Source organism: Perognathus longimembris, chromosome 5, assembly GCF_023159225.1.
Source record: "Perognathus longimembris pacificus isolate PPM17 chromosome 5, ASM2315922v1, whole genome shotgun sequence".
NCBI lineage: Eukaryota > Metazoa > Chordata > Mammalia > Rodentia > Heteromyidae > Perognathus > Perognathus longimembris.
The window spans coordinates 28,214,052-28,238,545 of NC_063165.1; the positions used below are offsets into that span (position 1 = coordinate 28,214,052).

A 24,494-nucleotide genomic window follows, 5' to 3' on the forward strand; every position below is an offset into this window, starting at 1 on the left:
TATTTGATTAGTGACTACCCTACTATCTTTATTTTAACTTAATTATCTCTTCATAAATCCTATCTCCAAATATAATTACATTTAGCAGTAGAGGATGCTTGGACTTAAGCATGTAAATTTGTCAGGGATGTGACAGGATTCATGCCCTAATATACAATTTTTTAAATATTTTTTCAATTTTTATCTGACAGAATCTCTAGAATAAAGTCTTTGTGAAAGTGAATCAATGTTTACATTGTTAATTATTTATGATTTGTGTACTGGTATACATACAATGCCTAGAACAAAACTAAACACATAATAGATGTTCAGTAAGTAAGAATATGATAACCTCTTTATGAGTTCTTTAATCTGACGATTTGCAAACTTTCTTACCACTGGAAAATTACGTCTCATTATTTTATTATTTTAACTTTTCCTCTAACTCTCTATATTATCTTTCTAGTCCTGTTCACTGGCCTTTGGACCTACTTAATTGATCTTAGTTTTTAATCTATCTGTTGCTTTTCTATTTTTAGTAATATTCATTGAGCTCTTACTACCAAGCACATATATACAATATTCTTGGTTTGGGCAATTATATGTATTAAATGTCCAAGAGCTTTCTTTTTGGTCTTTTCTCATAACATTTTGCTGTTGTTTTATAGATACTCTCTGTCTGATGGTATTTCTGCATGCGTTGATCAAGTATCTGGCAATGCTTTGTTTTACATTTTCTTTTTATAATGAGACAAAATAGTACTAGAGGCTTATTTTAAGGATGAGTCTTCGTCCCAATATTGTCAGTTTCTGGCTATTGCTCTGGAGGATCCCTTCTAATAGAATGCAAGTCCAAAGGGTTTTGGGGACAGCACACATAGTGGCTGTCTTAGGTTGCTTTAAGTAATTTATGTCTTTTGCTTAGATTAAAAAGTCTTCCAACTTTTTACTTGATAGCCCCAATTGCAATTCCTATCTTTATTTTCACTTTTACTTTCACTGATTCAAAGACAAATCTGCTATTCATGTTCAACGTCCTGTTCTCCTTAAAAATTAAAACCATCAACTAAGCAAACATTCTTTGTTGTTCTATCTAGACTTAGCTGATTATTATTTTCCCAATCATCAAGGATGTTAGAACGAAAAGAGGGCAGGACTAGAAAGCAGCCAAAGTGACTGCAGTCTGAGTGATACTGAAGTTACTCTTTAGTATGGAGCCCTCTTTGCCTTCAAACCCATGGTTTCCTTTTACTGTATTTAACTAATCTTAATCATTTTTGTGATTTTTACATAGGTCTGCAATTAGAACTCTACGTCCTGGTGGGATTCTTGTGTACTCTACATGTACACTGTCCAAAGCAGAAAATCAAGATGTAATCAGTGAAATTTTAAACTCCAACCATAACATTGTGCCTGTGGACATTAGGGAAATAGTAAGGACTTACTCTAAACACTTCACATTTGCTCCCATTGACCATGAATATGGGTTCATGGTGATTCCTGACAGGGGCAAAGCCTGGGGTCCAATGTATGTAGCCAAATTGAAAAAAAAATAAAGCATAAGAAAAAAATGTGATGCATTTTAAAATTATGTTGATATATAATTGTGTTTGTTTTTCTTAGCTCCCTACATGTTACTATTTGAAGAATTATCCAGTTACTTTCTCTGGGTCTATTTGGAATCCTATTTAGTTAATGCTTTGGTATTACAAAAAGTAGGCTTAAAATGTTTTCAGGTGTATTTTTTTCCTAGAAATATATTTCTAACAGTGATTTAAGGTAGTGCAGATGGTGTTTGTTCTGTATAATAAATCTGCTGTCTTTTACTTGGCATTTTTTTGGTTGTATTAATCAAAATACATGGTTTTCTGCATAAAATGTTTAGGGCTACATTCTATCTATGATGTCGGTGCTTTGGACCATTAAAATGCACATTTGCTGGCACCATACTGTTTTTCTCTTTATCAAATGTAGATTCATGTTTGTAAGTGCTGATTGGTATTCTGAGACTAACTTCTTAAGCAGCACTATTTCTTGTTCTAGCAAAATAGGTTTCTTATTTGCAAAGTTGTTTTCTGTTAAGGACTGTCATCTGTTTACTGCAAAGGTCAGTGACTCTATTGACACCAACTTTATTTCCCTTACTTTTGTTGTTGTTGTTGTTGTTGTTCTTGTTTTGGGATTTTTTTTTGTATTCACAAATACAAATTGAAAGGGTAAATTATGTTGAAAGGCCTTTAGAAAACAGACTCACAGGCACATGTTTGACTTTCAACATTCAGCCTGTGGAATAATGGAGTCTATCCAGAAGGCTATAAAGCAAGTACTTAAAATGAGAATGATTAATAACTGCAATAACTGAACTATATTTGGAGAGTTTTGTTACATAATTGCAGTCATAATGAGTACTACAGAATCTGATTATCTTACAGTTGCAATCTGGAGGAGCTTTTTATTTGACTCTGTTATAAAGTATTATAGAAGAGAGTGATGTCACATATTAATGTCCAGAGGGAGATGCCTAATGAGGGTGTATTATACTTTTAGCAAAATCCAATAGTAGTTACTAAGTGACTCTCTCTGTAGTAGTTACATGTATCCTGGGAATTCGGTGCATATTTCTTTATATAGACTTAGAGTTTTCATGTCAGTCTATGGATCATGCATTTTCTCCCAGTTACTTTATTGGAGTCTAAACATATTCTGATAACACATGCATGAATTTCAACCTTTAGAGGGCTGAGGTAGTAGGATATAGCTATGTAATGAGCTCCAGGCCAGCCCAGGCTAAATATCAAGAACCTGTACAGCTCATGTGGGGGGAAGGGAAATGAGGAGGGAGGAAGGGGGGAAATGAGGGAAAGGATAACAAGTTGGATAAGAAATGTACTCACTGCCTTATGAATGAAACTGTAACCCCTCTGTACATTACTTTAACAATAAAGAAATGAAAACAAAACAGAAAACAACTATCTACTGCACTACAAAATATAGAAGTCTTTGATTTTGTATTTCTAAGAAATCACATTTTAAGATTTCCCTTGACTCTACCATATTTCAGTTAATACATTCATACACATTTGCATACCACCCAACATATATATATATATTATAAATTCATCAGCTAAATCTAGCTTCCATATATAAGGAAAAATATTTTGTTTTTATCTTTGTCTGATTTGTCTTACTTCATTTAACATAATTTTCCTGTCTTTCTATTTCTTTACAAATAGGACAATATATTCTTTCTAATAGATGAGAAAAATTCCATTGTGTATATATACTACATTTTCTTGATCTATTCATCCATTGAGGGGCATCTGGGCTGATTCTATACTTTGGGTATAGTGAATATCCTACAAATTTAAGCAAAATAAAACATCAGGAAAAGAGGGTACTCAGAAGGGGTGGGGTGAGATCAAGGGGAGGAGAGGGGGAAATGTAAATAAGAATCCAATGTATGTCCTACAAAATTAAGAAGAGACAGAGCGGGTAGGTAGGGAAGGGATGGTTGAGAATGTTGAAAGGGGTGACATTTATCAAGATATATTTACTGTATGCATAAACTTTGTTAAAAGGCAACTCCTTTGTACAACTACATAAAGATAATAATAATAATAAAAATGATAGCAATCAAGGCATATGTGGCAAATTGAAAAAACTTTAAAAAAGACAAAATTTGGCTAATACACTACTAATACAGTATTACTTACAGTACTACTTACATTACTTACTTACAGTACTAATACAGTATTACTTACTAACACAGAATTAGTTACTTTATTCTATTTTTACTAAATACTATTTGCTCTCTCTTTTTTTTTTGTATACCTGAATTTCAGTAACTAGGAATAATGGTTGGTTTTGTGCCTTTGTTCTGTTAACAACTTGTAAAATCATGTAACTGATGTGCTGAAAGTAAAGCTAGATAACTTAAACTCAATCATATTTGGTTAACATGGGATTTTAACAATGATAGAAGATATTTTCATGTTATTGTATTTGTTAGTTTGTGCTAACAAAATAAACCATAACATTTTATGATTGAAATTCTACTAAGGGTTTAAAATGTGCATTTATTTTCTGTCGGTTAACAATGAAGTATGAAAAAAAATGAAGTATGTATTCAAGGTATACTTAGTTGAATGTTATTTCATTATATTTCATGTTATTTTCCACACAGTGTTTTCAAATTGGATTAGATTTTTTTCAATGATTACTTAAAAATCTGTTTATATGTAAATATGTATATAATGCATGCATACATTACTTTTATTATTAAAAATAATTTTAATGAAGCAGCAAACATTGTTGAGCATTAAATAGTTGATTAAACCCTCTTGTGTTGTGTTATTTGGTCTTTAATACCTGGTTGGTGAATTTTGTAACCTCTTTTGTGAAATAGGAAACAAAAGTTCAGTATGGTTTGATGCCAAGATTACACTTGTAAATACGGAATGTAGTCAAGATTAAAACTGGATTGACCGGTCAGCCCCTCCTGTCAACACTATGCCCTCTCATGAAAAATTGATTATAGGAATTCAAGATTACCAGCTGGCTTTACCCCTGTTCACCTTTGGTCAGTTTTGTACTTTTGTGTAATTTTCTATTTCTAGAGAATGGAAGAATTTATCAACACTTGAGGAAGTATTTTGGGGACATATTCTAAAGAAGTGCATCTTGTTGATGATAAGCGAAATGAACAAGTGGTTTTTCATTGTTATTTTTAATGTACTATGTGAAATTATTTCTTTTTTCTTGCATTTTGCTTCTCTGTTGTTTATCCCCTGTTGTCACTGTATTTGATTTTGGTACCCTGGGTATTGTATATATGCTTATCTGAATTAGGGAGGGGAAAGGGAAATATCAAAATGGTGAAACAAAGGATAAAGGGTGAACCAATGCCACAGTGACACTAACAAGACAATATGTTGGAAATTAACTGTGCAACTCATGGGTGGGGGGTGTTGAGAGAGAAGGGAAGGTGAGAGACAAATGAGGGAGGAGGAAACAACTTTGATAAGACATGTACTCACTACCGTATATATGTGACTGTAACCCCTCTGTACACAATCAAATTATTATTTTTTAAAGTGAATCTTGTGATTGTAATACTAAAAAATCTTCCATGGAATATTTCTTCCTTAAATTCCTTTGCAGGTACTGAACTAAAGAATGTAAGTTTAAGCAGCCTTGGAATGTCAACTGAAAGCAAAGAGTAATTGATATTGTTCTGTGGCATTGAGTTACTTTCAAAATAGCTTTATAAAAATCTAAGTTATATATTACCAGCACATTAACTTCTTTCTGCCATTAGCACACAGGATAATCACTAATTTCAGAAACTGACTATGAATAAATATAATGCATTTAAATGTTTTATACTGATTTTTTTTTTTTTTTTTTTTTTTTTTTTTTGGCCAGTCCTGGGCCTTGGACTCAGGGCCTGAGCACTGTCCCTGGCTTCTTCCCACTCAAGGCTAGCACTCTGCCACTTGAGCCACAGTGCCACTTCTGGCCGTTTTCTGTATATGTGGTGCTGGGGAATCGAACCTAGGGCCTCGTGTATCCGAGGCAGGCACTCTTGCCACTAGGCTATATCCCCAGCCCTGAATTTTTTTTTAATGAAATATCAATTCTTTTTTTTTTTTGTTTGTTTGTTTGTTTGTTTTTTGCCAGTCCTGGGCCTTTGGACTCAGGGCCTGAGAACTGTCCCTGGCCTCTTCTTGCCCATGGCTAGCACTCTGCCACTTGAGCCACAGCGCCCCCTCTGGCCGTTTTCCATATATGTGGTGCTGGGGAATCGAACTGAAAGCTTCATGTGTAGGAAGCAAGCACTCTTGCCACTAGGCCATACTCCCAGCCCTATACTGAATTTTTAAAACAAGTATTTTGTGATCTGGAATCAAGTCATCTACAGTTCTTTATCCTATTACACATATCTACATATCCTTATACTTAGGGTTAAATATTTCTTCCTTAGTATTGTTGAAAGTACCCTTTTATGCAATGTAGGTAGCTATAAAATAATAGCTGCCTGAATGCTTGCTACATGAATAATGAACACAAACTTAATAGGCTTTATCCAAGTAGGCCTTGTGCCTGGGAGAGAAACATCAGATAATCTGCATTAACCAGTCTAGCTCATCTGGAATACAAAGAGAAAACTGAAACCAATAGCAGTAATTTTATTAGGGGCCAAGACGTCCTTTGATGTATTTGAGTATGAATACTTGTATTATATTTTGTGTAAATTTTGCTTCAGGGACAAATAGGGCAGATAGCAAAATTTATTCCTAACCATTTGTATGGTTCAAATCAATGGTTTATAATTTCATTTTCCCTGCCTTATTGCTACATTGGCATGGTAAGTAAAGATGAAGCCCATTACTGAGATTACTTTTCAAGCTGTTGTTTAAGCTGTATCACCCAAGTCCAATGGGCATCAGCAGTATGAAGGTTCACAAGTTAAAGAATGCATACTGGTAATTCTGCCTGTGCTCAAAGCTCTTCACAGCATTTGTCTGTCAGAATTTAGAATGGCTTCAGGCTGCAAAATCAGTGGGGAGAATTAGAAGTTACATACTGGAAGAAGTTTCTATTAATATTATTTCATGTGTGACATTTAAAATAAAATTTAAACTTTATCATAAATGATTTGGGATTATCATTAGAAAATAATTAGTAGTAGAATAAGCAAAAAAAAAAAATTAACAGGGTCTATAATTCTGTGTTCTTTTCCCCCGAAATAGTTTCTACTAAGTCTAATCTATTAAATTTTAGTAGATCCTTTTCCTCTTTAAAATTTAATTTGATAACTCAAATATAAGCTTTATTCCTCTCTACAACTCTTACAGATGGAGAAATTTGCTTCATAGTGTTAGACCATATAGTTATCTGAAGCCCTATGAAAGATGGGCTGCCTTAGAAAAAGGACTGCCTCACTAGAAGCTACATGACATCTGTCATGGCAAGCTTTTATGGCTTGTTCAAAGGCATTTTCCAGTGCATCTTACTTGTAAAAGAGTCTGTCTATTACATATGAATAATATACCACCTAGCAGGATCAACAATGACTAAAAATGTATAGTCTACTGAGAAATAAGGGTCATAGTTCCCAGCTTCTAAAACAAAAATTGCAGATAATTACAAGAATGTACATAATTCAGAAGGATTATGTATGATGGAAAGAAAAAGATGGATTGTCTGTTATTTATACAAACAAAGTAGTAAGGACCTCACTAAATGGTACATAGAAGTGAAGAGCAGAGAAATGAAAGGACTGGAGTGTTGGGGATTCATCTTGGCCTTAAGGAGGGAAGGGCAATAAGAGCGCTCCTGAGACGCTGCCCTTCCTCCAGCCCTGGGGCAGTGTGGAAGTGAGCCACACCTATCTCCTTCTGGGTCTGGAACCAGAAGGGATAGCTTTGAGACCATCCCCCACCTTGCGCCAGCAAGCACATGTGCTCCCCTTTTCGCGGGCTTTGTCCAGAGGGCGGTACTATGGGAAGTGATGTTAGCCCATGAGGGAGGTCCTTGGGAGCTGCTCTTGGATTGACAAGCTCACCAGCCTATCGCCAGCTCCTGCTCAATCCTCGTCATCATCATTATATTACTGTAAGCCCCTTCTGATTAAACTGGATTGTTCTCCGAAGCGTCTCCGAGATCTGTCTGCACCTGGCTTCCTTGGTGGGTAAGGAGGGAGGAAAAGGGGATCTTGTTCGGCCATGTGCACTTTAGGCTTGCCCATGTCTCTTTGCTCCATCTTGGCTGCCTGCGGGTCGGGCACCCAGGGGAGAGGGTGAAAAGGGGAGCACTGATAAGGGAGTAGGCTTAGCATCCCCGCACCAAGGGAGGTAAATCTAGCCCAGCACTGGAGGTCTTGGACTAACTTGAGCGAAGAAGGGTTATTCTGGATCAAACTGCCAACTCCGAAGGAAAGAAGCAATAGGAAAATTGTGGTGACTATTAGTTCTGGGTGAGGTATTTACCCATGAGCAGCCAGTATGGCACTCTGTAACCTGTTCAAATAGTAGATCATCCTACTAAATTGATCATATAATAACTGCAAGTACTAACCACCACAAATATGTTTAATAAATACAAGGAAAATGTGTAGTAATTTTATGTACCTATATTCTTAAATAAAATGTTGCTTTGTCACCTGGGCCTATTGGTCTGCACCTGTAGCTCCAGCTTTTGGGGAGGCTAAGGTAGGAGGATCACTTAAGGTTTAGAGTTTGAAACCATAATGAGCAACATAGCTAGACCCAATGTTATAAAAGGAATAATACTTTGTTATATATTCTGGAACAGTTAATATCTAGTACACCCTCCCTATGAAGATGTAGCTGTCTATTCCTGTGGTACTTTGAGGGACTTGGTTGACGTGGCTATACATAGTCAACTCAGTATTTCCTTTTTCTGTCTCATGGTATTGAGTTACATAAGCAAGTTGATACAGAAACAGTGATTTTTGAAGCAGCATTAGTTGGAGATCTGTCAAACCACTTTGGAGCAGAGCATGTTTTAGGAGCAAAGGATACCTAATAAGGCATGAAAGGGTATGGTACACTATCAAGAAGCATATTACAACTCTCAACAATGTTGAGGTTCTTAGATAACTTGTCAGAGCCCCTGTGAACACTTAAGGGCTTTTGTGTCTAGCTCCTATCTTTGCCCTCCAAAGTCCTATTCTTCTTCTTTTTTTTTTTTTTTGCCAGTCCTGGGGCTTGGGACTCAGGGCCTGAGCACTGTCCCTGACTTCTTTTTGCTCAATGCTAACACTCTACCATTTGAGCCACAGCGCCACTTGTGGCTTTTTCTGTTTATGTGGTGCTGAGGAATTGAACCCAAAGCTTCATGCATGCAAGGCAAGCACTCTACGGCTAAGCCACATTCCCAGCCCCTCCCTATTCTTTTTATAATTTGATTATCTGAGGTTCTTATGCTGTAACAGAGAGCTAAGAAATCTGCTTAAAATTCTCCAGTGACTTTGCATTATACCTACAGAATGAAAGTGATGCCTTAGCATCATATACTAGGCTCTCTTTCTTTTTCCACCTACTCTTTATTTCTCGCTCTCTCTTCCTCTCTCTCTTTTCATTCCTTCTACCTCTTCTCCCTCTCTTACATATGAATGTGTGCACACACACCCTCCATTCCTTTCTTCATAAAAACCTGAGCAATTCTCCTGAGAAAACTTAATTATCACAGTCATTCCCATGACCCAGCTCCCTGGCATGGAGGTTTTTTGTAAAATAACTTGGAATATATCCCCATTTATAATTAGCTATGATTTTACTAGATGACCTGATGTGATTTTTTTGCAAGATGATCTAGATATTTTAAAGTGCAATGGTTTTGATACTCTTCTGTGTCATTAATATAAGTATGTTTAAGGCAATGGTTTATAGTTTTTACCATAATAAATTAAAAGAATAGACTACCTTAAAATATGCATTTGAGAGATTAAATTAAGTACAAAACCCATTGTACTATTGGCATGCTTTGACATGCATACAGTGTAGAAAAAATTCAAACTGAGGGCTGGGGATATAGCCTAGTGGCAAGAGTGCCTGCCTCGGATACACGAGGCCCTAGGTTCGATTCCCCAGCACCACATATACAGAAAACGGCCAGAAGCGGCGCTGTGGCTCAAGTGGCGGAGTGCTAGCCTTGAGCGGGAAGAAGCCAGGGACAGTGCTCAGGCCCGGAGTCCAAGGCCCAGGACTGGCCAAAAAAAAAAAAAAAAAAAAAATTCAAACTGAAATAAATTCATCAATAAGGTTGGAATGCCAGTGGATAAACCCATAATTGTCTTCTGGAGGAATTTCCAAACATGCAAGAAATATCCAAGGGCACAAAATCAGGTGAGAATGTATTAAAATAGATTAAAAATGTATTTTAACATATCAAGGACAGAAAAAAACTCAGATTATTAAAGTAGCACTTGTAGGAAATATAGAAAAATCTCTCTCTCTCTCTCTCTCTTTTTTTTTCTTCCAGTTTTGAACTCAGGGCATGGGCACTGTCCCTGAGCTTCTTTTGCATAGGGCTAAGCATTCTGCCAGGTGAGCCATAACACGATTTCTGACTTATTCTTTTTAGGTGATACTGAGGAATTGAATCCAGGGCTTTATGCATGCTAGGCAAGCATTCTACCCCGAACCCACATTCACAGCCCCTAAAATCTTCATAAATATGTGAGTTATATTTTTGTAATATGAATATTATCATCCCTATCTGGAACTACTATTGCTTTTTAATTTAATGAATGTTAAAGGTCTCAAGCTTTCTAAACTTAGGTTGCCTAATCTTTCCCATCCCCAGCTTCCTTTTAACAGAATCTTGCATTTTTGCATAGACCTCATACTTCTACCTTACACCTTCTACCTATCTCTGATTACAGGCAGGCACCACTATGACCCAAATTCCTGGTAAATTTTCATGGAGCTAGCCTGGAACCAGTTTTCCCAATCTTCTCTTGAGTAGCTGAGATTGCAGGAGATTGCCTAAATTTCAAAGTAAAATAGCTTTTGTATAATAAATATATTTTGAACTATTTTTTTAATTTCAGGCAATTTTTTTCTAGCTATTTTCTGGATATGCCTTCCTTCATTATATGAGTTCTCACTCCTTCCACTATTTTTCTTTTTTAAATTAGAGAAAAATCTTCAATTTCCTGCTGATTGGAAACATAAAACACGGAATTTATGTATTCTAAAAATACGTATTTTTAAAACCATGACTTGGGTTTTAATATGATAACAGAAATATCTTAATGTTTAGAATATCTAGTGGCCAGTCACATGACAAAGACTGTACTGATAGTGCATTTTTAAAACTTAAAATAGCTTACATTCTTATTTAAAAGTAAATTCTCAATGGAAGCTCAGTTGGGTGAAAATTACATGAAAGCTCCCAAAGTTCTTGAACTTTGTTCCAGTGCACATGAACACTGAATAGAAAAACATTGAATTTTTTTTTCTAATAAGGAAGTCCCAAAGTGAATTCCAGGAGGAATAGAAGCATATGGAAGTCACAGTTTGAATAAAAGCATAAATCATATTTGTTACACAGCTCTTTCTTACAAACACTTTTTTTTGGCCAGACCCATTTTTCCCCTTTCTATGGAAAGATTGGTTATATAATTTACAAAAGGATATTTTTTAATAGAAGGGATCACTATTAATAATTACATCTGTATAGCTACATAACAAGACTATCTGGACCTCATGGTCATCTTACATGTGTTCCATAGGGCAGACAGGGAGAAATGGAATGTGAACAGAACTCAACACATCAAGAGAATGCTTTTGTTTCTCCTGTCCAGTTTCCTGAAGTGTGCCTCTCCAGAAAGTAGCTATTCACAAGAAAAACAAATGCCTTTTGAATTACAAAAGAGCCACTTTCTCACTTATCTTCTTGAAATTTGAAGTATGAGTGTTTCTTTGTAATCAACAACTCAAAAGGTACTTCAAGGACTCCCTGATGACTTCAACTTGATATTATTCTTTGTAGAGCTTTTGACAAGATCCCAACTGGGATAACTGATAGTAAAGACAAATTGTCTTTGTTAAGGCAATGGATTTCAAACTTAAAAAAAAAAAATGTTTCTCTCATTTTACCTACCCTATTGTCCACATAGCTTCTATACCTCTTCTTAAGTATACTTTCTAAACTTCTTTTTTTTGTTTTGAATTCCTGTCTTTACTACAGATCTCAGGTTGTACATGAGGTACTGGTTAAAGTATAACAACAAAAAAAATTCCCATGCTTGAATTTTTTCCCCCACTTTCTTAGTTGTGTGGTGTCACGAAAGTTACTCAAACTTTCTGTATTCTAATTTGCTCATCAGTAGAATTATAACAACAGTAATAAAACTAATGATCAAAATTATAATAATACTGACTAAAATAACTACCATAATACAGGCTTTGGTTTTTTATGAGAGCTAAACTAATTACTGTTTTTAATGGGATTAGCACTTGCTTAGTGCATTGCTTAATCAATAATAAGATAATCAATGCATCTGTTATTATGATTGATTCCAGAAGTTCAAAAACTGAAAATAGTTTTTTCTACCAATCATATGGAACTAGGAAACTTCCACAAATAAAGTCCCATATGAAATACTAATATAAAATATCTTTGTATTTTATTCTAGAAATAGTCATTAGTCATGCAAATTAGCAGATTTTTTTCCTCTTATAAGTTCAAAGCTGGATTTAATCTTTCTGAGACTTGTATAGTTTGTTTTCCTAGAAATGTTTGGGAAATATGAGAGTAAGGGCTTTATTATAAAAATTTGACTTCTCTGGACTCTTTTACTTCTTTCCCAGAATAGAGGTTTCATAAATGTCTAATGAAATAATTTTTGATATCAACAAAATAAGGTGTCCTCAAGAGAAATGAATCTGATGAAAACCTATCATCTGATGAAATCAGAGAGAATTTGATATTCAGAACATTCCCTAAAGCTGTAAGATCAGAGTGGAATGTTCAACTTCCCTAACCTGTACTTCTTAAGGAAATGGATTAGTAGTAAATCTGGGTACGAAATTCTATCTCTGTCACTTACTAGTTTTGCAAACTTTGGAAGTAATATAACTTCGTAAACTCATGTTCCTTCCCTCTACATGAAAGATTCTCTACTTTCATGTGTTCAAAGTGTTCAGAATAGTCTCTGTTATCTAAAGAGTAAGAAAGTGATCACACAGAAAGACAGGAAGCCTGACGGATTCAGGAATCAGTGTTTTTTTCATAACTATTCACTCACTCTAAGTAGAACTAACTTGTTCTGCAAGGCCAGCATTTCTCCAAGGGAAATGTTCTCATTTCCTTACTCTTTGCTACTACACTTACTTATTAAAGTTTCATCAACTTCTTAATACAATGAGAACCCAGTTACTAGTTCATGAACTTCAGGGAACAAACTATATTCACACCATCACACATAGGGTCTGAGTTGTATCAGCGATGGGACTCCCAGACAGAAAAGAGGAATTAGTGTGTTTGAAGATAAGTTACATATAGAGCAAAGGAAAAAGGAAACAGAAACAAACAAAACCAAACAAAATGACTGAGTTTCAAGGGTGGATAATATTAAAAAAAATGGTGGTACACTACAGATATTCCGTGTGCAGAAAACGTACATTGTCTTACTGGTTTTCACATTTTTTATTGTTGTATGCATAAAATGGCCAGCCCAAGTCTTGAGTAATTATTGATTTCCAACGAAAAGGTTTTATTTTATTATTTTGTCAGTTGTGGAGTTTGAACTCAAGGCCTGAATGCTGTCCTTGAGCTCTTTTTGCTCAAGGCTAGTACTCTACTACCCCTTTGAACCACAGCTCCAGTTCTGGTTTTCAGGTGGTTAATTGGAGATAAGACTTTCAGGGACTTTCCTGCCTTGGCTGACTTTAAACCATGATTCTGGCAGTTTTTTTTTTTTTTTTTTTTTGTTGTTGTTGTTGTTGTTGTTTTGCCAGTCCTGGGGCTTGGACTCAGGGCCTGAGCACTGTCCCTGGCTTCTTTTTGCTCAAGGCTAGCACTCTGCCACTTGAGCCACAGCACCCTTTCTGGCCATTTTCTGTATATGTGGTGCTGGGGAATTGAACCAAGGGCCTCATGTATATGAGGCAAGCACTCTTGCCACTAGGCCATATCCCCAGCCCAGTTTTGTTTTTTTAATATTGTTTTCATACTTATCAACAGTCTATGATTCATAATCCCATATTCTAACAATTCTAAAATCCTTATCATTATTTTTGATACGTTCAGTTATCTGATTGACATATTAGTAACAAAACCTTACCTAAACTAAGAAATGATTTCTGGTTTTGCTTACTGTGCAAATATTTATATGTTTTGCTTTCTAATTACTAAAAGATTTCTAGGGAGAAATGTATTTACTTCAGCCTCCTGTCCCAGGTTTACTTATTAATCTGGCTTAACTCCTTAGCAAATTTCTAAATATGCCATCAGCTCTCATATTATTTCTTAGATTATTTGAAGAGACAAATTTGGATGTGATTGGAATTCTCTAAAGTGTGAAAAGTATATGGTTTATTTAGTATATTACACTTAAATTATTTCAAAATAATCTTATTTCAAGTCACATCCACCCCAAAAGTTCTGGCTAAAAGAGAGTGATCCTGTGTAGCCTTGGAGAAAATAAAAAGGTAAACAGAGTACTTTGCAGAGAAAAGTAGTCACATTAGGTATATTGACTTTACATTGGTGGGAGAACATTAGTGAAACTATTCCAGGTTACTGGGCAACTGGATAATTGGAGATACCTGATTGGAGTGTAAGGCAAATGCCTGGGAGATTGTGTGTGTGTATGTGTATGTATGTGTGTGTGTGTGTGTGTCAATGAGGCATTTTAAATAATGAATAGGAACAGGATCTCCTTGAAATGGAAAAAAAACAAACAAACAGATACACATTGAGGTAGTTAGAAACCTTAAGCATTTGTTACTATAATTTACAGTAAGCCCTATGAAATGCTGCTTTGAGCCACTATGTGTGGCCCTGCAATAAAATTTTAGTAGCTTCATACTTCCGAATTTTTTAAAGTTTTTAGAATTTTAATAGTTTGCGCTGAACTCTATAGAATATAGATAGTGATCTCCTTAAGACAGAAATTTGGTATTGCTTTTCTTTGATATCTGACACATAAACGTGATGTTGGAACATAGTCTATGTTCAATAAACACTTGTTGAATGAATAATGAGTGCCTGTGTGAAAACATGAATACAGTGTTCAGTAAACTTCATCTAAAAACAATAGTCAGAAAATGTGTTTGGCTCAAACTTCTGATATCACAGTGCTTTTCTGACTCACTTCCAACACAAGTAGCCTCCTGCTCATTTGCAAATACAGCAGTAGCCCTCCATCAAGGAATAAATTTGGATTTTTCTCTCAAAGTTATTGTTAACAGATTCTATCTATTTCAAGACAATAACCCTTAATAAAGATTTTGGACTTCAGGAAGCAGTCATGGGAGGAGTAGTGGAATGCACTTATCCTGAAATCCTACTATTCCGTCAGTTATGTATTTATTTCCCACTTAATGTATTTTGGGTCTTGTATTCTGTTTTACATGTAGCCTAGAGGAAAAAAGAATGCACTGGAAATTCTAGATTTCTTGCATGGTCTCTATAGAAAAGGGCTTATCAATACTTAGCACTTTTCCAAATTTAATGCACAAATGCATCTTATTTGAGGAAATGTGCTAAGTATTCTTCTATTTCATCTATAGCATATGAATATTTATTTTCTTTTTTCTAAGGGTGATGTCTCTCAACTCCTAGCTGTCATAAATCGCTAGCACTGCCAGATTAAAATATCTCACAAGCTTAATGACTCCTAAGTGTCTCACATTAAGCCTGATACTGCTAAGCAAATCCCTGAGGTTGTTGGGGAACCATGCATTATGCTGGCAGGATACCTTAGTGGTGAGTTACCTTGACATTTAAAAAAAAAAAGAAAAAAAGGTTGTCAACTGTGGAAAACTCTTTGCTCTCTCTCTCTTAATTTCTTCTCTTCCCTTACCCCCAACTATGTAAACATGTATTTCTAGACCACTGATCACAAAGTGCCTAGTTATTTTGTCAGGATTTTAGCTAAATAAGTTTAAGCAGCTATGTAAATAGAAATATACCTTCCTGTCTTCCTGGCTGCTTACTCTGAGCACATTTTGGCTTAATTCTTATCTTTAACAAACCCAAGATGCAAGTCTTTTGCATCTCCATGGATAAAGTATTTACATATTCAGAAATCAGCTTGGCAAACCAAAGCTAAGTGTATTGGGAATAAACATTGTCTCCTTTTTTTATCTCCTACAAGTTGAGAAGTGAATCATTGATAATGAGAAGAGCTCAAATTGTCAAAAAAAAAAAAAAAGAGGTGATAAGAATGCTGTGATACCTATCAATGTTTTATATTGATCATAGACATGTCTTTGCCTATTCTGTGTACCTTCTGGCTCTCAGGGGCTGGACCAGAGTTATCAACTCCCAGACCTATCCCTGTGTGGGCTTTCCTGGGCCTGAGAAGAGCAGAAGCAAGTAGTCCACAGCCCCCATTGCCTGATTTAAAATGCACGCACTGTAGGTAGAAATTAAAATTAAAATGAGTTCTTTTTTAAGCATAAATGTCACTATTCCTTTTCAAAGATGAGAACCTGAGTAATGACTCTCAAATTATGAGGCTGTGGTTAGTGAGCCTATGGTTTATAATACAGAAAAACATTATTAAAGCAAAGAACAAGATATGAAACTGTTTATTTGGCAAGCTAATGCTGACCTTTTTGTATTTACTTTTAAGCCAGATTTTAGATAGATTGATAGTAGATTGACTATCTCTATAGATCTGTATCTATATATTTGTCTACACAGATAAACTATATGGATATCTGTTCATATAGATGTATTTGTGTATATCTGCAGATGGAGAAAGTCACAGTATGCATCACATACAACATATCATGTTACATAAAACTATGGGCTGTATGTGGTACATATATCTGTACGGCACTGTGTACATGGTGCAAAGCTATGGGTACCACACACAGTGTGGTACCAAGTGTAATGGGGTCCGAGGGAGGGGGATCCCCCATCCCTCCAAGAGTCCACCACTCAGAAACAGTCTCAAGTAAAAAGATGAATTTGTTGGGGAAGTTCCAGATAGACCTTCCCCAGGTTTCAGAAAAACATATAACACAAAACAGGACAGAGACTTACTTCCAAAGATTGCTACGTACCAACAAACTAATTCAGCTCTAGTGGAGAGCAGAATTGGGACACCACGGGATAAGAGACACAAGACTCGAATGTGTAGACATGTGGCAAGGCATAAAGGCGCCTGAGCTGGCCTGCCTCTAAATAGGGTCAGGTCAGGTGGCTGGGTCACTGGAAGCTCCCAGTCCCAAGCACTTGACTGACAAGTTCAGTAAGTATAGGCCATGTGCCCACCCCTGCCTCTTAGGATTCAGGAACTCCCATTACCTGGGTATGGGGCTTCCTTTCCGGTAGGAATCCAGGCAGCCCATCAAGAATTGGCTCGGGAATTTGGTAGGGGGGGAGGCACTATTGTTCACGGGAAGTTGGATCCTCCCAGGCTTCCGAGCAGATGGGGAGGGGCCCTCAACTCTGAAGCTCAGTGGCTGGGGAGATAGTAGAGATGGAGTCAGCTTCTGCCCTCTTTCTCTGGCCAGATCTGACCTCCATATTACAGCAAGGACATGGGTGTTTAATACTTAATACTAGCCAAATCCTCTATGACTAGACCTTTGCAGGAAGTCTCTGGACTATCCTGTGGTAGAGATATATCTTATATTAGGATGAATATTTTAATTCATTCATTTTGGTCCTCAAGGAAAGTTGCAAAAATGGCCTATTACTCTAAGTGGAAAATTGGTTGACTTTAGAATTTTATGTTCGAAATGTCTACCTACTTTCTTACTGTTTCAGGCATGGCATTTTAGCCACTGACCTACTTAGATATAAAAATAATAAATGTAAATTATCTACTCTATCCTTACTAAGTGATAGTCAAGTATAATATCACATGTGAAATTTGCCCATGAGGTGGTAGTCACACTTCCTCACACAGAAGTGAGAATGTGGATGCAAAGAAGTTAGTTCACATGTCTGGCCAGTGGAAGAGGCAGAATTCAAACAGAAACTTTATTTCTGACTACTATTTCTTTACCAGTAGAATATAATAACCCCAGTGCTGCTACTGGCAGTATCTGAACACACTACGTGGGAATATTGTCAACCTTAAGCTACTTTTAGTAATTTTTAAGGAATAACATGACAATCTTAGGCAATCTAAATCTCAGAAATTATCCAAATGTTCTCATCACCTCTTAAGATGAATACATCAGATCCCTAAAATAATGGTTCTTAGCTCATGCTAAACTTTTGGTTAACTAGTTAGAAAACGAGCTGCTTCTTTGTAGGATACAAGAATAGAAAGCTTAGGTGATAGGAAGACATTAAAAATGGCATTATTATCCTGGTGCCAGCAGCTCACACCTGTAAACTTAAATACTCAAGAGGCTGGGATCTGAAGATTGCAGTTTGGAGCCAGCCCTGCAGGAAAGTCCATGAGACTCTTATCTCCAATTAAACATAGAAAAGCCAGAAGTGGCACTGTGGCTCGAAGTATAGCACTAGCCTTGAGCAAAAGGAGTTCAGGGACGCCCGGAATTAAAGCCCCAGGAGCAGCAAATAAAAATAGAGAAAGAAAAAGAAAGAAAGAAAGAAAGAAAGAAAGAAGGAAGGAATGAAAGAAAGAAAGAAAGAAAGAAAGAAAGAAAGAAAGAAAGAAAGAAAGAAAGAAAGGAAGGAAGGAAGGAAGGAAGGAAGGAAGGAGGGGAGGAAGGGAGGGAGGAAGGGAGAAAAAGAGAGAGAGAAAGAGAAAGGGAGAGAAAGAAAGAGAAAGAAAGAAAAAGGAAGGAAGGAAGAGAGAAAGAAAGAGAGAAAGGAAGAAAGGAAGTAAGGAAGGAAATGACATTGAGAGATGATAGAAATACACAGAATTATCATTAAAAATAACAAGAAAAACACCTTAGTCTTTTCATAGATGTTCCAAATCTGAGCATCAAAGAAAGGCATGCTTTCTTAAAAAGAGGAAACCAAGCCAATCACTTCCATTGTTTCATTAAATGTCTACTCTAGTTTTCCATCTTAGAAATGGTATGTTGAGTAGTGGAAGTCAGAAATAAGAATGTAAGGACATCTAGACCTGGATACTGTCCATATTCACTCACTTGAGATATTAGAATGCCACTCTCTCAGTGCAAAATAGAACTGGAGGTATTTAAATTCTCCCAGCAGCACCACAAAAGTAATATAGGTATATATTCTGAGTGCTCAGAATGTTTACATGAGAATTAAACACAAAATGGCTGTGTGGAATGGGTATGAGATGAAAATCTAACTGATGAGTTCTTGAAGATGATAGTCTAATTTCCTCAAATTTATAAACTACCTTATATTGCTATTTTTTGTGACCACTACTCCCATTGTCTTTTGTGTTTTAAGTTCTTTTGCTGACTTATTTCTTGTGTCAGTTTTCCACAGTCAGCATCCTATAAAATTGGCTTAGAATTTTGCTACAGAAAATGCTGAAAAATCCCTTGTTGATTGTGTGTGGCATGCACCCCACATAAAGTATACCATACTTCATTTTCTTTTTGAACAATGCTTCTTACAAGCATGAAATTACAATGGGGTTGGGAAAACCATTGAGAAATGAATAAATGGTTCTTTGGGGGCATAAAGTAGCCTCTTTGCTATGAGCACTGACACTATATGAGACCTTGAACTGGACTTCAAAACAGAAGGACACAAATATAGGGAAGAGCGGGCTGGGTGTCAGCACAAACAGCCAAATGGGAGATGTATTCAGCAAGAAACTTAATGAACCAACAAGGTGTTGAGCCAGACAATAAAGCTAATGGACATTAACAGAAGACTGCTACCTAAAATGAGAAAGGTGATAGCATTTCTGTGTTATATTCTGAATGGAACAGAGAAGTGTAAGATAAATGGAAGAAAATAAAGCTATATTCAGATAAAAAAAATTTATGGTGGTAGAGCATTTCAGATCTAAGTGTAGAATGCATATTCAGATATTTAATGAGCATAGTGGACTCAGATTTTAATTAAGTTTTAGAAGTGTGAACTTAGAACCTACTGAAGGACAATGTAGGCTGAATCAAAAGAAGTGATAAAGAAAGAGCTGCTTTGGGTATGTGTGTGTGGCCTTGTGATGATTGGAGGTATTGAAATTATAGAAATCCAGTGGGGAGAACTCTACATGATCCATCATGTATTAGCTTCTCTTTCTCTATTTATTTGTTTATTGATTTATTTATTGGCAATTATTATCCAGGGCTTGGATTAGCGAAATGAAGAGGGTCTCATTGCGATGGCGATGGCTCTGTGCTGGGAATGTCAGCACAAACAAGGATGAAGTCTTGTTGCTGGACTACTTCTCTTAACCACCATACAATTAATATATTGTCTTGGTCCTCACAGCTCAAATAAAGAAATAGGATCTTGGTAAACTTTTTGAGCTGTACTCCAGAGACTGCCAGTCAGTCCTAATCAATCTTACTGATTTCTCATCCATAAAACTGGATCCAGCCAGCATTCCTCCCCAAGGCTCCATGGCTCCATGGTAAAGATACCAGGCATTCATGTGGAAGCTAATCATCTTGGCCCTGAAAGCAATCAGGTTTAGCAGAGGAAGACATCACAAGGTTTAGTTAGGGAAGTGGATCATAATGAGCAGTTGGATGAAGATGTGGAGGAGGCGCTGCTGTAGATTGGTGATGATTTTATCCAGATTGTGGTAACAGCGTCCTGCCAATTTTCACAGCATTACAAATCCCGCACCCTGAGGTGAAATATGTCCAGCTGCATCTCAAGTGCCAGAGGAACATGTGGATCCCAGGATTTGGCTCTGAAGAAATCTGTCCCAACAAAAGAGCTTACTCACATACAAGCTCACAAACAGAGAATGGGAGTGATCCAGAAGCAACTGAGAAATAACACACAGAAAGGTCAGGGGAAAAATAGTAATATACTTGGAGATACCCGAGCTGAAATCTCAGCCTCCTCATCCCTGGAATTTTCAACACATGAGGAGAACATATTCTTTTTAAATTAGCAGTACAGCAGTACTTGTAACGACTGAGATTATCTGCCAAAAAAATAAAGCATTCTATCTTATGTCTAGTTCCTTTTCCCTGTTGTCTCAAAGAGCAGCAGTGCATCTTCCAGAGAAGATATTATTTGTGGTTTATTATATCAGTAACTGACAATGGGACAAAGCATTATGGTCTTACTGGGCAGGAAAATATTACAGCAGGATATGCAGACTGTTTACCCTTCCTTTTTTCTCTGGACTTGGTAAGATTCATGCTTATATGAATATTACTTTGATTTGTTTCTCTAAAAGCAGCTATAATTGAAAAAAAGGAAATGGTGACCTTAAAATATATTCTCTAAACCTGACCTAATGATTTCACTTTAAGAAGTCTGAAAGGAATGAATGTAAGATAATTAACATATAGAAACATTCAACACACAAAACTATTTATAATAGCAAAAATAAGAAGGAATTTCTTTCAATTTTGCAAATATTTACTGAGCATCTGCTCTGAAACAGGTTTGCAGAAATAATGAATGAAGCAATTTTTTGCTCTTATAGAGTTTGTAGTCCAGCAGGGACATACGAAAGTAAATATAAATATCAAACTGATTACCTAATACAGTTTATTAGGTGGTGGGTAAGTGCTATACAGAAAAATTAAGAGTAGGGCAAAAAAATAAACGAGGCTGGGTTTAGTAGGTGCAGATCAACCAAGATCAAGTTCCTTGTTTAGGCACTAAAACCCAAGACCTGGTGAAGACATTGGCCATGCAATTCCAACAGGAAATAACGGTGCATGTCTGGATGGGAATGATTTACTAGATAGTGGAAAATGAAGAAAATAGGATTTCTTTTGTTAATATTGGAAAATTCTAAAACTAAAATATTCAGCAAAACAAGCAAAGCATAAAGTATCCATAATAGTTTATAATCCATGCACACATGTATTCATTTTATAATTTATTTACTTTATAAACATGTATATAACACATAGTCTAGACACATTTAAAAGCTTTTCTAAATAATAATTCCATTTAATCTTCATAATTTTTTTTAGAAGTATCATTTGATTCAGGTGCCGATAGATCATCCCTGTAATCTTAGCACTCAAGAGTCTGAGATTTGAAAATTGTGGTTTGAAGCCAGCCAGGGAAGAAAAGTTCTTGTGAAATTCTTACCTCCAATTAACCACTCAAAAATGTTGCTATGGCTCAAAGTGGTAGAGTGCTATCCTCGAGCACAAAGAGGCTCAGGGACAGAACCCATGTTATGAGATCAAGCCCCACAACCAAACAACAACAAAAGTATTTGATCATCTAAGTAGTAAAGATGCTAACTTCATGTGGTCCACATGAGTACAGCAGGCTTTTATTTCTGAGTTTTTGTTTTAATCCTCATGAATCTGTCTCCTCCTTGTTGGCTACGAGTCAGCTTCTTGGGATAGAACAAAATACACCAAGGTATGGCTAAAAGACATTCTGGAAAGAAATTTGGCAAATGTCAATACTGGTTTTTTTGGTGTTTGTTTTTTTCTGTGTGTTTTGTTTTTCTCTGTATTTTTTAACAGTCTCACCTCTTCCCATTTCCTTCCCTCACAATCCCTCTCCCCGACAAGTTATGTAGTTCATTTTCAACATAGCATCTAGTGAGTGTCACTGCTGCATTTGTGCACATTTTGTCCCAGCAGTTTGTTAGCTTCAGAAAGAAAATAAATAAATAAGTGACAGGTAGAATATGCCTTAAGTCTATGTTGTTAGTCCAGATTCTTAATATGTCCAAGTTGAGAAAGCAACAAAGAATCCAATATTAGCACATTAGGGTGGTATAACTTAATACACGGGAAGGAAAAAGGGGTCCACAGTGACTTTACTGCTTTGTTTTGAAATTCCCATAACTTGAATAGAAGTAAAAATAATGGGGAAACTCCACTGTAGTCTGACTATCTTTGAAGTCAGAATTTTGGCTGGTGAGACTGGAACCACAATAAGAGAACCATGATGCTGCTTCATGACATCATAGTAACATGACAGGAGCATCTAAGAACTCCCTAGAGGGCCAGAACTCTTTGCCCACCTTCTCTTGAGGCCTAGCCTTATCATTGGGCCTAGGAATCCTTGAAATCTGAGAGGAAAAAAGAAAGCTGAAAAAGATTGTCCTTTCGTATGTTTTCAATGCTGAGCTCTACCAAGAAGGAGAGCTTTATGGCTTTTTCTTTATTCTTGCTTCCTTCCTGGACCTTGCTTTGTTTACAGTAGCTTTGCATAGCTCTATTTTCATCAAGAAACTATTCACAACTCTAAAGCCTATATTTCATTATTTTCCTTATTTTTTGAAAGAGGAGAATAATTCACAATCACTATAGAATTGATGACAGACTTTACTCCCTGGGGTCCGTCCCAGGGCTTCAGAGGACACAAATAAGGCTTCCTTCAAAATTGCTGGCTAAGAAGGAATGAAAGTTACCTGGAGAGCCACTGGGACACCAAAGCTTCCCAACAAAGATGTAACAAGCTACTTTGCTGTCCAAGAAAAGAAGCATCAAATGAATACGCAAATCAGCTTCATAATTCACAGATGGGCGTTATTAACAATGTGTACCATCTGGCAGCGTCCTTTTTCTGACTAATTTGTCTTGCTAACTAGGCTCAGTTATGGTCTGTGCTGCTGCGAAGTGCGTGTGCTGTCAATATGTATAGACACCACATTTTCACATCACCAACTGTAAAATCACTTTTTTAAAAAGTTTTCCTTCTCTAAATTTCAGGAAGACAGCCCTAGACATTGCCTCAGCGCTACGTAGTTATCCTCAGTCATCATTTATACCAAAGTGACAGGAAAATTGTCAAGGACTCATATTTTAATGTGTATAGAGAATATCTTTGGGTTCATGAAATAGGAAACACTGAAAAAATACAAAAGCCCTCAAGTTCCAAATAGCCAACAAACGTATTATACCAATCACGGTTGGACTTAGAGTTACAAACTCATTATTCTATATGAATTTTGTACACTTTCTGAAGCAGTTTGTACATTTCTATTCTAAACAGCTGCTGTTCTGAAGATGGATATCATTAGCCATCCTTTGGTTCTTGCTTAATATTCTCTTCAATTTTAACTGGCACAGGGAAATTATATCACTCCCTGAAAGACAGGGATTCTTTTAGAATTGGTTACGTACAGTTTCAGTAACTTTCTCACTATAGCTAGACCTTTCACACTTACTAGAGACTATCTTGCCATTGACAGACTTTTTGAACTCAAGACTAGTACTTATTTACCTTGCTTGCTCACAGCTGGTGCTCTACTACTTGAGTCATTTTTTCAGTATGGTATTTTGCTGGTTAATTGTAAATAGAATGTCAGGAGCATTCCTGTCCAGGCTGACTGGAAACTGTTATCCTCCAGATCTCAGCCTCATGAGTAACTGTTAGGAAAATGGAGGAGAAAGGAAAAGGCTGCATTCCGTCTCAACAGGCAAGGACTCTTTATTGAGGCACAGCAGCAAGGTGCAGCAACCTTCCTGCATAGATGGAGGTTGTGCAAGGAAGTGGAGCTGGTGTTAGGATTTTAAGGGGTCTGAGCAAGGAGACAAATGTTATGGGAAAGGCTAATAGGGCTAGGGGAGCTTGAGCCTTTCAGTTAGGCCCACAATGGAATGTTGAAGACCAGGATGGGGTTAGATTGCCCTGGCTGCACGTCAAGCACATCCGCAAATACCTGGGATTTTGTCTGGTTTCTGTATGAGCTTGAAATAATATCATACTTATATCATATTCATATGTACCCTTCTATTATATCAATATATATTTTATTATATTAATATATATCCTTTTAT

At 36.4% G+C, this 24,494-nt stretch overlaps 1 protein-coding gene and 1 pseudogene across 2 annotated transcripts in view; both read left to right on the forward strand.

Moving 5' to 3' along the window:
- The window catches only part of Nsun3 (NOP2/Sun RNA methyltransferase 3), a 52,224-nt gene extending 49,427 nt beyond the window's left edge, over positions 1–2,797 (forward strand). For both annotated transcript variants that reach the window (XM_048346464.1, XM_048346465.1), the window contains exon 6: positions 1,274–2,797. In XM_048346464.1, coding sequence (XP_048202421.1) covers positions 1,274–1,535 — 262 coding nt within the window. In that variant the 3' untranslated portion in view covers positions 1,536–2,797. The remainder of the gene's footprint in view (positions 1–1,273) is intronic.
- Positions 2,798–18,901: 16,104 nt separating this feature from the next.
- Positions 18,902–20,674, forward strand: LOC125351042 (annotated as a pseudogene).
- The last annotated feature ends 3,820 nt before the right edge of the window (positions 20,675–24,494 follow it).